Source organism: Solea senegalensis, linkage group LG1, assembly GCF_019176455.1.
Source record: "Solea senegalensis isolate Sse05_10M linkage group LG1, IFAPA_SoseM_1, whole genome shotgun sequence".
Lineage (NCBI taxonomy): Eukaryota > Metazoa > Chordata > Actinopteri > Pleuronectiformes > Soleidae > Solea > Solea senegalensis.
The window spans coordinates 42,242,219-42,255,254 of record NC_058021.1 but is presented as its reverse complement, the minus strand read 5'-3'; the positions used below and the strand labels follow the sequence as shown (position 1 = coordinate 42,255,254).

Here is a 13,036-nt window from a genome sequence, read left to right as displayed (position 1 = left end):
GAAACGACCTGTGTGCAGCTTTATATCCACATTATCTCCTCAAAATATCCTATAAAACTTGTTTTAATTATTATAAAAACATTCAAACTGAATAACCAATTATAAAATGGGTTGACAATTAATTTAGTAATCGATGAATGAATGAATGATTGCAGCCCTGCTGTAAAGAACTGTGCTACAGAGATGTGACCTTGACCTTACTTGACCTTTTAATTGACCATTTAATATTGACTCTCTGTTGTTTTACCCTTTTCTTCTTCTTCTTTTTCTTTTAAATGAATAAACATTTCATTTTTCCTTAATGTTTCTTTGTTTTAATTCAATATAATTGAATGTTTTTATTCAGTCAAATAAAAAGGTTGAATTGTATTTCATTAAAACACTGTAACTTGTAACGATAGTTGGTGTTTAAGTATTTAAGTACTCGCAGATTAATGTTGTGGACGCTGGAACAACTCGGAGGGAAATTGTGTCCTCGGACATGAAGAGTAATTTGTTTGCGAGACATGGACAGTAGATTACTTTCAGACAGACAGATGGACGCAGGGACATAAACACTTGTGTGAGAGCTCTACCATCAATCGAAAATATTGTTCACATAATAAAAAGGTCATTATTGAACATGAAAGGACTTCCATTTGAAATATTGATAGGTGTAGAAATGATGTGGCAACATACACTAAGTGGAGAGGATAATACACAATAAACAACCATTATTTTACAGTATAATAAGAATTAGTTAGAATTTATGATATAAACAAACAGATTTAAATGTCGGCTCCTGCAGGTCATGTGATTTTGTTAATGACGTGTCTAAGAGCTTTAAAATTATTATTCACATAATAAAAGGTTATTATTACACATGACAGGACTAACATTTGTAATTAGGACTGTTTCTATTTCTAAAGGCGTATATATTTTACATTCTATAAATAACTAGGCGTGGACAACACGTGTTCTGTCAGAATATGAACAAAAACAAATCCTTACCTTTTATGGAGTGATATCACAGGTTGTGCGGCATCTACAGAAAAAGAGATTCACAAACAAGCTGAAGTAATGGAAGACGTTAGACAAGGTAGAGGAGGTGTGTGTGTGTGTGTGTGAGACTGACTGCCTTCTCTCTCTCTCTGTCTGTCTCTCTCTCTGTGTGTCTCTCTCTCTCTGTGTCTCTCTTGTGCCTGCAGGTCAGCAGAACTCCTAATCTGATTGCTCTAATCTCCAGCTCAACGTGGGCAGGACAGAAAAAAAGACAACAGTCCTCCATTTTGAGCCAAAAGTGAGAAAGACAGGTGGGCGGGTGGTTAGACACATGTTCACCTGCACAGTCACCGTCAGCCGACAAGGTAGTTTTGAGTCTTTTACACAGACACAGAGAGAGAGAGAGAGAACGTCACTGTTGACTGAAGTGATTCAAACGCTGGATCCTCTCATCGGTCACCAAACACTCTCTGGATCCTAAGGACCGCGTTTAACTCGCTGCGTTTGCAGGTTTTTTGCTGTTTCATTAAAAACTGTTCACTAGTCACCAGTTCTGCTTCTATTTTACAAAACTTAACCTTATTTTCATCTTCAATAAACAATAGCTGCAACCCTGGATCAAAAAAACACAAAAAAAGTAAATAAGTTAACTCAAGACAAGGCTGAGATACACAATCATCTGAAATTTAACATGGAATATAAACATATGCTGCAGATGCTCACAAGGCTTCATTTAAAAAAAGAAAGAAGACAGCATTAGTGAACAGAAATAACACAAAGAACCTTTTTTAATTTGCAGCAAAGATCGTTGCATGATTGCGATGAGATGAAAACAGCTGGAACAAACACGCGCTATGAAAGGATGAATATAAAAAACATAGAAGCTTTACATGCTGAGAAATCACAGGCGACGGTTACACATTGACTTCTTTCACATGAAGAACCTTGATGTATTTCTGACTCAACAAATCGAAACAACAAAGGCCACGTTACAACTTGAACCTGTATTAAGTGCATCGGGTGATAATATTAATAATATATGACGAGGCTGAATTCTCTTTACAGACAAAAATCCATGTCATTGTTGGCAACAACAAATTCTTTGACATAAAAATAGACGATTCATATATTTGATATTTAAAATATGTGACAGTAAACATTCACGCTGGCGCCTCTGCTCTTGTGTTTGCTTGTTTTGAATGTTTAGACCAAGTCACTGACTCAAACATGTAGAATCATATACGTATATATACATATATATATACACACATATATATATACATATATATATATATATATATATATACATATATATATATATATATATATATATATGTACATACATATATATATATATATATATATACATACATATATACATATATATATATATACATACATATATATATATACATATATATAAGTACTAAAATATATATTTTAGTACTTATAACACTTTCGTGGTTGATTCTCACAGCCACACACACACACACACGCACACACACACGCTCCTCCCCACATGTACACTATGGCACAGATATAATAATATGTACATGTGTTTTTTTTTGGCATCAGACAAAATGAGCCTCTCTGTGTTCAAACTCCTGCAGCCGCCGAGCTCTCAGTCTCTGGCTGACAGGTCTAGTCTCGTTGGTGCAGAGGTCGTCGGGGCTGCTCGACAGCTGAGTGGGCGACAGGGAGGCGGAGACGCCCGAGTCCGCCGTGGAGTCGCTGGAGTCCTGGCTGTGGAGCTGTGTCTGTGTGGGGCGTGAAAGAGCAGGGGATGGGGCAAGTATCTGACCACCAGAGGAGATGGGGGCAAGTGTGGAGGTGGTGGTGATGGTGCTGACAGCAGTAGTCCAGTTTGAAAGCGTCCTAGCTCTGCTGTTGACAGAGACCGGGGGCCTGTAGAAAGTTCCAGGAGGGGGCTGCAGCGTCCTCGGTGCCCTGAGCGTCAGTGGAAGGTTTGGCGAGCTGCTCGAGTCACTCACTGAATCGTCTGAGTTATTTTCCCTTTTAGAAGTCCAGACGGGCCGGGCCGAGCTGGTGGTGGAGACCACGGGGGTCAGACTGGCTGCGGTGGAGACCACACTGGCGGTGGTTACAGTCGGGTTGACAGAGACGGGCACCGTCGCCTTCAGAGGTTGCACTCCGGCAGATGGCAGGTTGGCCACTATCATAGCAGTTCTGGGTGTGACGTCATAGTGCTTGTACTTCCTGTCCCACGTCCTCCTCTGCATGGTCTGCGTGTCGATGAACGGCGTGATGTAGTAGGTGCTGACCCTGGACGAGCCGCTCTGCCGCGGCTCTGGCGTCTCCTGGATAGTTTCAGCCGCGGTGGCGTCGGCGTTCCGGTTATTCCTCTCGCTGATCTGGGCGGGCGCGGGCAGCCGTTCCAGCGGCATGCTGATGGGGCGAGAGACGTGTCTGACGCGCTGGGCGCGGAGCTGGACCTTCGGTGCGAGGTTGGCGGCGGCAGAGTGAGTGGTGATGCTGGGATGGCCGGACACTGAGCTGGCACTCTGGACGTCTCCTCCGCTGGACGTCCCGTTGACACTGGACGCGCTGCAGTCGGTTCTGTCCGTCCCTGGCTGGACCTCCTGCACCTCATCCAGGATGTGTGAGGACGGGATGACTGACGAGTATCTCTTGTACACTTTGGCACTCTGTGAAAACAGAAAGAAGAGTTTTCTCTGTGAGCGCGATGGAGCAAACCCAGCGGATACAGGGTGAAAGGTCGGGGGTCACCGTGAAAAACACTGCAGATATCTGTATATTCTGTAAACATCCTGTTTATCATTGAACACGGCCACAGGTGTGAGTGTGAGAGTGAATGGCCCTGCGCTGGAGGATAAAGTGGAAGATGCCTGAGTAAGAGGTCAGAGGTCATGCCACTTAATGAGCACGTCATTCAGAACAAGAACCTGAGTCATTGCTCACCTCTTTGAGGTCCATCAGAGAGGTTGAGTTCCTGCTGAGCCGCTGCACCTTGTCTTGCGTGTTGAGTCTGGGCGATCCGTGTCCAGCGGCGGAGACGATGTCAGAGCTGGACAGAGGTGATGCGTCGAAGACTATGTGGAAGTATCGCACCAGCAGCTCCACCATCAGGGCCTGGTAGGGGTAATCCACCAGGGAGGACAGGGACACCTCTGCGTCCGTCTGCCGGGGCTTGACCAGCGTGGGGCCGAAGATGATGCCCAGGTTACTGGCAGTCATCTTGTTCTCGTCTGCCTGCTCCGTCACTCTGTGAGTTCATTAATGATATTATTGGTGTATTTCTCCAAGAGAGAGAGAGATTTATTATCAATCAGTTTTTCCTTTCTATAAAAAACACCTTTCTGTCATGTTGTGTCCAAACATCCTGGAAATAAACAGAAGGTTCATTTCAAAAATATCTAAAACAAGAGAAGAAGACTTTACGTAAATGAAGCAAGACTTTGATGCTCTTCGTACAACTTCCTCTCCGCTTTAGGGAAGTTTCCATTTACCTTTGTGTCTTTTGAGGAAGTTTGCGTTTCAGTGTTTGCTCACAAAGCAACAGACAAACGACAACGTGTGGGTCTTTGCTCGGAGCTCTTACCTGCTCAGGTGAGCCAGAAGGTAGCGCAGAGTCCTGTAGTTGGCTGTGGGCAGTTGACGCAGAAGATCTCGGATCTTCAAAATGACTCTGTTGAGCCGTGTGCTGGGGCCACGCCTCTCTGCAGTCTGAGGGCTCGGGGGTTTATCGGCCTCGTCTACTTTCACTCGCTGACACTCTTTGGACAAGCCGATGATGTCATTGTAGTATCTGTACAGGATCAATGGCTCTGGAAGCTGTGGGAGACATTAAAACCTTGGTTTAGGACACAGGTGTCAAACTCAGGGCCCACGGGCCAGATCCGGTCCCTGAGTCAATTACATGCGGCCCAACACTTCATATCATGGTTTTATGGAAACAAATGTTTTTCATGCTAACCCTAACTCCCCCTAACACATGTAGGCATGTGACATGTACCTGTCTCAGGTAGAGTTTGAGGACATTGCTGATGTCGTGGGGTGAAAGGTCAGACAGTTCCACCAAGTCCTTCCCATTTTCAAATGCCTGACAGAGCTTCTCAACGCGGGATTTGGCGCCATTCACACGATAAATTCCCTGAAATTAAAATGTGTTATTACGATGACACAAAACTCACAGAAAAACACACATTTAAGACAATATTCGAGCTGAAACAATTCATCAATTATTAATGCATTGCTAAATCAATTGATTAATTGATTAATACAAGATTTCCGATAGTTCAAAGAAATCATTAAAAGTTTATCATTTTGGTTTGTGGACAAAACAAGACATTTGAGAACATCATTATCTCCAGGTTTGACAAACACCGCTCAACATTTGTTAAGGTTTTCTGATATTTTATTATTATTATAAACCAAAATAAAATAATCGTTTAACTAGCTTTAAACTAAGCTATAAAGAGTGTCTCAAACAATTCCACTTTACCTTGATGTTGAGCGCTCGACTCTCAATCTCAGACGTGCACTTCTTGATGATGAAGGGAACGCCGTCCACGCTGTTTTTGGCTGCTTGAGCAAAGTCGATACCAAACAGCTGAAGTTTGCCTTGTAGTTTTTTATGGCCACACTGGATAGCAAGCGTCTCCAGACATTTCTTATGGCAGGCCAAGGAGCACTGGCAAGAGTAGCAACATTTAGAACGTGGTTGACTGAAGTGAGAAAAGAAGACACACTGACATTTGTACTGTACCTCTTCACACTCGGCTCCATGGAAAACCACCAGACTGTCGCACTCCCTGCACTTGGATGGCGCTCGCAGTTTTCTCAGCTTATGGGTTTGAGCAGCTTTGGACATGGGAGCATTTCGGAAAGGACCGGGGGAACTGGCCGTCTCCGTCACCATCTCTGCCAGACCTGGCAAATCACATCAGGGCATGAGGAAACGTGTTAGACATGTGAAAGCGGAACTTTTCAGTCAGTCAGAGGCAGAAGTGACATGTGATCAGAGCAACAATAAAAAACAGATACACAATACATACTGTATATACGTATATTAGTGCACATATATATATATATATATATATATAAATGTATTATATATTATCGTATTCAATCTTATTCTGTAAGAAACAATTACATAAAAAAGTGTTAAGTGTGTGTGCACTAGCTTCATTGACACAGGAAGTGTAACCTGAGGCCATGACCTCATTCTCCACCAGAGTCATAGATGCATGATAAATACTGCAGACTGTAGCAAACCACAGCAAATAAATAAAGCTTTATTTATTAGAGTGAGAAATGTCTAACCATTATCTGAGGGTGACGGCGGCTCCCTCTCGTCCAAGTCATCAGCTGAGGACATGGTTCCAGTCGAGGGAGTCCTGGGCAGACGACGTTTAAAGTCACCTGCAAAAATAACAGAGAAGTGACTGATATTTATAGAAACAACAACAGAGACGAGTATGCAGTGATGTGGCATGAAGACAAACACGGTATCTACTGCTCTCTTTTATTATTCACACGACGTCATACAGTTCAGAGTGTGGCACAGAGTTTCAGTTGTGGAGGGAAGTGCAGTATGACAGGAGTAGCTTGGTGGTCTGGTGTACGATGAGGAACATTCATTAAAAGATGATTACGTGTTCCTATTATGTTAAAACAAAAAACAATAGGGCAACCCCTGTATTTCTGTACTGTGCCATGTAATTTGTCCCTAACAAAAAAGATGATTATGTATATATACACACACACACACACACATATACATACATGTTTATTTCTAAACTAAGGAACAAATCAAAGCTTGTTGGAAAATCCTCATACCTGGACTAGCAGTGGGGGAGTCCATGGAGCGGGACTCGCTGCTGCCTCCAGCGCTCTCTGAGTCACTGCACATCCCTCCCTGACTCCCCTGACTCCCCTGACTCCCCTGACTGCTGGAGGCCCAGGCTCTCAGCGGGGCCTGACCTCTCAGCGCTGCAGGAGGGAAAACATGAAGAAACAGACATGTAGTAAAGTGCTGCTGCACACTTGGTGATATTCTTGGCAAATTCTTCGATGTTATTTTCAGGGACAAAGTGTCACACATGATGACTCAGCGACACGCGGCTCGCACTGATTTGACTTCAGTCCTGAGAAAAGTCTCTTGGTGCAGATCGAAGGTTCAAGTCCTTGAGAAGATTTTATAAAGACAGGCAGGTTTGCAGCAAAAATAATGGACAACATCAAGACAGTCACCCAATTCTATCATTTACTGACAGAGTCTGATGATATGCTTGTGCACGTGTTATTACTCGTTCTGTAAAAGTAGGGATCGGATGACAGCTCCTGTAAAGTCCACTGATAATTACAGCAGCTGTGAATACAAAGGCTTCCCTTGTTTAGCTTCTGACGATGATGATGATAATGATGATGATGATGATGCCACAAGTACAATAACCCGTGTGTGTCTGAATTTCTGAGCGCAGCTCCGACTGCATTTTTCTGGCTGAACCGGACCCGGGTCTGATCCAAACCTGACAGACAATTAGTCTTCAAGCCCAACCCATGACACACCATTGTTTCCATGGTTACTTCTCTGTGTCACCAAGGAAACATTTATGATTTGAACTGCGATTTGTTTCGTACCAAAGTTCAGTGAAATATTCACTGTTAAAGATTGAAAACAACAGGTGAAATCTGACCTACTTTATACAACTCAAATGCGAGGGTGAGAACTTAAAGACGTGAACGTGCTTTTTGGGCTGCGTCTAATTGATTATTTTCATAATCGATTCATCTGTTGATTATTTTTTTATGTTGTCCATAAAAGTGTTTTTCAGTCAGTCTCAGGTTGTATGGTGTACCGTGCATGTCCGTGCTGCTGTGTGAGCCCTGCTCGCTGATCTTCAGTGGCCGGTGTAAGGGACTGTCCACTTCATCTCCACTCAGCACGTCGGAGGTGATGGATGCCTGCGACAGGTTGCCGTGGGAGGAGTGAGTGCTGCCCACTGACCTTTTGTTGAACACAAACCTGAGGGAAATAAAATCTTATGTTATAAAATAACCTAGGACGTATTTTTCAATTGTCCTGAGAGTGTGAAAACTCAACATTATTAGAATCGCAGGGTTTATCTGTGGCAGGTTTGCTCTAGTCACTCAGACATTACTCTACTTTCATTTATTTTCTAGCATGCATCTGTTTAATGTAACAAGCACTTGATCTATTTTAAAACATACCACTCAATTTATTGAGCAATAGAGCAGATTTTAATCAATTCAATGAAATTCATATCTAAAATCTGTACCTCTGAGCTAATGCTGGACTCATGTCACAACACAGATATAATATCCATGTATTGAAGAGCCCTATATTATAGACATATCCACTGCACTGTTACCTCTCTGTTTCAGATAATCACCGGCTTCCCGACACTCTACTTGAGAACTGTCCCGGTTGAATCTGTCACTGGTGAATCCACGTCCTAACACAAGTCCTAACACGCGGAACTGTCATTATGATTTGTTATGATTTGTTATGTGTATGTACCAGATCAATCGTCTCACCATAAACATACAAACACAAACTGAAATTATAAATCGCTGCGTCTTCTTACAATGGCAGTGACCTGAACCCGAGCCAAACTCTCACGCTCACAATCTCCCCCGCTGCATTCAGCCTGCACCACAGATATTTCCTGAGGAAGGGAAACGAATTCAACACACATTCCGTCTCTCCTTGGTTCTTTTCGCTCTCTCGCTGTCTCTCTTTCACTTCCTCCCCCTCTGACTCACTGTTACCACTGCTAAAAGAAGAACTAAGCAGCTTCTCAATAGCAACTTCCAGCTATTTCAAAACGTTTTTGTCCAAAATGACCTCAAACGTACTGATATGTAACCTCACAAGGTCAACATGGGCTGACAGTGACAGGAGTTTGATTTTTATATTATTATATTATTATGTCGCGGCGTGTGAACACTTTGAGGGTCGCTGGCTTCTGTACCTGGTGTTGTCAAAGGAGTCAGAGTGAAGCCGCTCTTTGGGCAGATTCCGGACAAACTCAGCGTAGCATTCGCCCGGCTCGTACAACTTAGCACTTTCACTCAAAGCCTGGTGGTGAGCAGGAAGAGACACAGTCTGCGTCTGCTGCAGCTGAAACCAGTTCACTGTCACCTGGAAAAGAGAGGGAGGGACGGAGGGAGGGATAATTCAAAAGATTGCACAAGGATATAAAGATATAAAGAGAAATATAGTATGCAATATTCTTGAAAGTGCTGTGGTTTTATTTTGGGATATCATGACGGAATAATGTGTCATAATCTTTAGCTGATATTAAGACATTTTATTTTAATTCTATGGAAAAATAAATAAATATAGACATGGATTTAAAAGATAACGTGACAACTGACAAGAACAACAGACTAAACAATTTGTAATTCAGGTTCTACAAATCTGTTGACTTAAACATCAAGAGAAAAGATGAATGACATTTCCGTTCTGTCCACTCACAGCTTTGAGGGTGAGGTCACACTGAAAGACCATCTCTCTGATCTGTGTGAGGAAGGTGCTCTTAACATTAGCCAGATCCATCCTCCTGAAGCCTGCGTCGGCCATACAGCTCTGGTACTGGTCCTGGGCCTCCTCCGCCTGACCAAAGAATAAAGAGAGGACGTGGATGAAGCACTGCAGTAAAGACTGATAGTGATAGAAAGCCTCCTTCCCCTCGCCTACCTTCTGCAGTGCCTCCTCCTCCAGCCTCCTCTTCTTCTCCAGCTGTTTGTTAGCGGCGTTGTTCGACAGCTCCTCCTGGGAGCGGCTGCTGGACGAGCGGGCTCTCTGGTACTCCTCTCTCCTCTGGAACTTAAATGCTTGAGCCTTACGCAAGGTCACATCTGCCTCTTGCTGGAAAAACCACAAACATCAGCCGAACATGAAGCGCTGACATTAAATTGTGGGTGAGATGAAATACAACGAAACTTTGGGAATGATCAACCTCGAGTGTGAGACGCCAAACACTGACAATGCTTTTGCTTGATTGTTTGAAATGATTTGTTATTATTATGTTGACATTTAGGGCCACACGGTGGTGTAGTGGTTACTCTAAACTGGCCGTAGGTGTGAATGAGAGAGTGAATGGTTGTTTGTGTCTGTGATGGACGGGCGAGCTGTCCAGAGTGTGACCCCGTCTGTCGCACTGCATCAGCTGAGATTGACCCTCAGGTGGAGATAGACAGTAGATGATGGATGGATGTTGACATTTACATATGTGACGATCATTTACAATGGAATGTAAAAATGCAGAGTCTCTCTCTTTCCTTTCATGCAAGTGTAAGACAATAAGAAATATAGAACTTCTTAACGTACCATTTTCTTTAGTTCCCGCTGCCACTGCTCTTTGATATCTTTCCTCAGCTTGTCGAGTTCATTCTTGCGAGCCAGAAGAGGCTGAGACAGGAAAGACGGGACAGGACAGCAGTCAGCAGTTGAGTTTAATCTCTTTACTCAAAATAAAATCACTTCACGTCCACTGGCATTATCTTTGTCTTTGTCATTATCAATTATTATTTGAAAGTGAATATAACTGGCAACTCGATGCTTCGATCTGGTTCAGTACGACACAAATCTTCTTGTGTTTCCATTAGGAATAAATAACCAGCCCCGAATGTTCCATTCTTTGGCACAACCTCCCTTTGGGTCCCAGGGTAAAATGTTACGGTACGATCAGGGTGGAGCTAGCTCCACAGCTCCACCCACAACAGTCAGCCAGTGGGACGACAGAAAAACGTCTCTTCAGCCACAAACCGAGCAGCTGGACGTCCTCCATTAGTGTCCGTTGAGAGGTTTTTGTGTTGGTCGTTCATTGTCGTCGCGCCGGTGCGTCTTCACGTCACGTATCTCACTGGCGCAGCCGTCAAGTACAGCACACACCAACCAACCAAGTACAGGTGGTGTTCTCAGTGGAACTGCAAGCCTGAACCAGGACTTCATCATTCCAGTCTGGACCATACTGTACCTAACCGAACTGTACCATGATGGAAACACAGCTTCAAACATTTACATCCAGATACGTGAAAGAACGTAGAAGATGGCCTTGTTTGCAATGGAACGCCACATTTTTAGAGTAAAAGTATAGAATTGTTTATAGAAAACGAATTTAAATGAATAATACGACACATTTGGTGTCAAATCCTTTGCTGTGCGTCACGTTGGTTCTTTAGATGTTCTATCAAATAACTGAAGTTTGAAGGAGCTACTTTTCTCCTCCTCTGGACAATTCAGCAGAGCACAGGTTACAATCTGCTCTACTTCTGTCGTTATTGCTTTTCCTAAAGTATTTCAGACATTACGACATATCCGCTCTTATTGCTGCATATGTAAAGTGGTATCAGGTGCAGCAGTGTCACAGTCGTTTGATGAATACAAATACGAAGGCAGTATCCAACCTGATACCCAACACTGGTATCTGTGCATCCTTACCAGAGCCTGGTTGTGTAGAAGAACTGATAACTGTGTGCCTTTCACTAAAGACTGTTGTATTCCCAAATGATTGTACATGTTGAAATAAATGAAAAATGGGATCACTTCCTGGTTTCTTTGCTCCATAAAACAAAGAAATCATTAAAACTGAATCATTTTGGTTTGTGGACAAAACTAGACGTTTGAGAACTTCATCATTTGGAGGTTTGAGAAACACCAATCAACATGTTTCAACATTTTCTGAAACGATTATTCGATTCATTGATAATGGAAATAATCGGGAGTTGCAGCCCTAATAATGAGGTTTGGTTCAATAAAAATGAATAATTACCTGTATGAATTTATTGGTCTGAAGAGCCATTGCAGTTTGAATAAGCAGCTGGTTGTACTCAATGTCATTCTTGAATGTGGAAATGTAGATCTCACTGAACGGCATGTAGTCCTTGGAATGAATGAAATAAAGAAATAAATGTCCTCAATGTAATCAACAATAATAATAATAATAATAATAATAATACACAGTTATTAATTAAGGCAGCTTAAATAAAATAAAATAAATAAGACTGGTTACCTGTTGACTGGCCAGCGCCTTTGCAGACTCGGCCACTTTGGCATAACTTTTAGCATATTCAATATCTGCAAGAGAGCAAATTTAACATTATCTCACTATGTATTCATTACACTGAACAAAAAAGCAAAATGTAAACACAAATACATCAAATATTATATATTCATTAAAGAATACAAAGATTTGACAAAAGGATTTTCAACAAAAGTCACTTGATAGCACTTCTTTCATTTTAAGCTTAATTATTTGTGAATTTGACCATATTTTAACATCAAAAAGCCCAAGAAATAAAACATCATGTAACATCAACAGTCGATATTTGATTTTAGAGTGTATTTAGTGTCCAGAGAGACCAATTTTGTGCAGCTTTATATAAAACCTACAAATATCATTATGATGAGCCACATCGCCCAGACATACAGACATAGTGATTTGATTTATATATACACAGTTTATCCAATACCAAATATAAAAGATGATATGGTGATTCTCCATATCACCCAGCCGTCGCTCTAGTTGATATGCATTTATTATTAACAATAGTTCTCAGATGATCTGGTACACTGTCATGATGCAGTAACTGATGTGTCTCACCCATGGTTATCCTCTTCTCCATCCAGGCCAGGAGGTCTTTAATGTACTTGGACCAGGCTTTGGCATAGAGCAGAGCAGACTCCACCCCGCTGTCATTTTTCAGCAGGGTCAGATCAACCTCCTCCTCCCGCGACAACGGCAACTCAGGCACTGTGGAGATAACAGAGCAAGAAAAAAAGAAGATTCCAAACACAGGATATCAGTTCATTTGCCAAATACTTCATTGCTGTGTCTCAGACACACGTGAGTGACAAAAGAAAGAAAACGTCAATGAGGTAAAAAAAAATATTATTATTAGTTAGTTATTATTGGTTAAACTGTAAAACCCACTGATGATGAATTCAACACTACAGCTGTACAGACGGAATGTCAGATATGTGGACAGAGTGGGAAAAAACCAGCAGCCAGTATGAAATAACAGGGGTGGAAGCAGAGGTTTA

General features: G+C 42.3%; 2 protein-coding genes across 5 annotated transcripts in view; both read right to left on the bottom strand.

Annotated features, from left to right (window-relative positions):
- The window catches only part of LOC122779934 (retinal-specific phospholipid-transporting ATPase ABCA4-like), a 40,196-nt gene extending 39,062 nt beyond the window's left edge, over nucleotides 1-1,134 (bottom strand). The window contains exons 1-2 of one of the 2 annotated variants that reach the window (XM_044042624.1): nucleotides 1,115-1,134; nucleotides 991-1,024 (exon numbers count right to left, since the gene is read on the bottom strand). The gene's annotated coding sequence lies outside the window, so the exon portion shown is untranslated. The other variant, XM_044042636.1, reaches the window with a different exon arrangement.
- A 1,257-nt stretch (nucleotides 1,135-2,391) lies between these two features.
- Nucleotides 2,392-13,036, bottom strand: part of LOC122779942 (rho GTPase-activating protein 29-like) — a 31,200-nt gene continuing 20,555 nt past the window's right edge. For 2 of the 3 annotated variants that reach the window (XM_044042664.1, XM_044042656.1), the window contains exons 5-20: nucleotides 12,597-12,746; nucleotides 12,006-12,070; nucleotides 11,766-11,876; nucleotides 10,322-10,402; nucleotides 9,689-9,859; nucleotides 9,467-9,604; nucleotides 8,961-9,130; nucleotides 7,824-7,990; nucleotides 6,802-6,954; nucleotides 6,286-6,384; nucleotides 5,729-5,892; nucleotides 5,465-5,653; nucleotides 4,976-5,113; nucleotides 4,562-4,794; nucleotides 3,922-4,225; nucleotides 2,394-3,647 (exon numbers count right to left, since the gene is read on the bottom strand). In XM_044042664.1, coding sequence (XP_043898599.1) covers nucleotides 2,553-3,647; nucleotides 3,922-4,225; nucleotides 4,562-4,794; nucleotides 4,976-5,113; nucleotides 5,465-5,653; nucleotides 5,729-5,892; nucleotides 6,286-6,384; nucleotides 6,802-6,954; nucleotides 7,824-7,990; nucleotides 8,961-9,130; nucleotides 9,467-9,604; nucleotides 9,689-9,859; nucleotides 10,322-10,402; nucleotides 11,766-11,876; nucleotides 12,006-12,070; nucleotides 12,597-12,746 — 3,428 coding nt within the window. In that variant the 3' untranslated portion in view covers nucleotides 2,394-2,552. Of the gene's footprint in view, nucleotides 3,648-3,921; nucleotides 4,226-4,561; nucleotides 4,795-4,975; nucleotides 5,114-5,464; nucleotides 5,654-5,728; nucleotides 5,893-6,285; nucleotides 6,385-6,801; nucleotides 6,955-7,823; nucleotides 7,991-8,960; nucleotides 9,131-9,466; nucleotides 9,605-9,688; nucleotides 9,860-10,321; nucleotides 10,403-11,765; nucleotides 11,877-12,005; nucleotides 12,071-12,596; nucleotides 12,747-13,036 lie in introns of all 3 variants that reach the window. The other variant, XM_044042648.1, reaches the window with a different exon arrangement.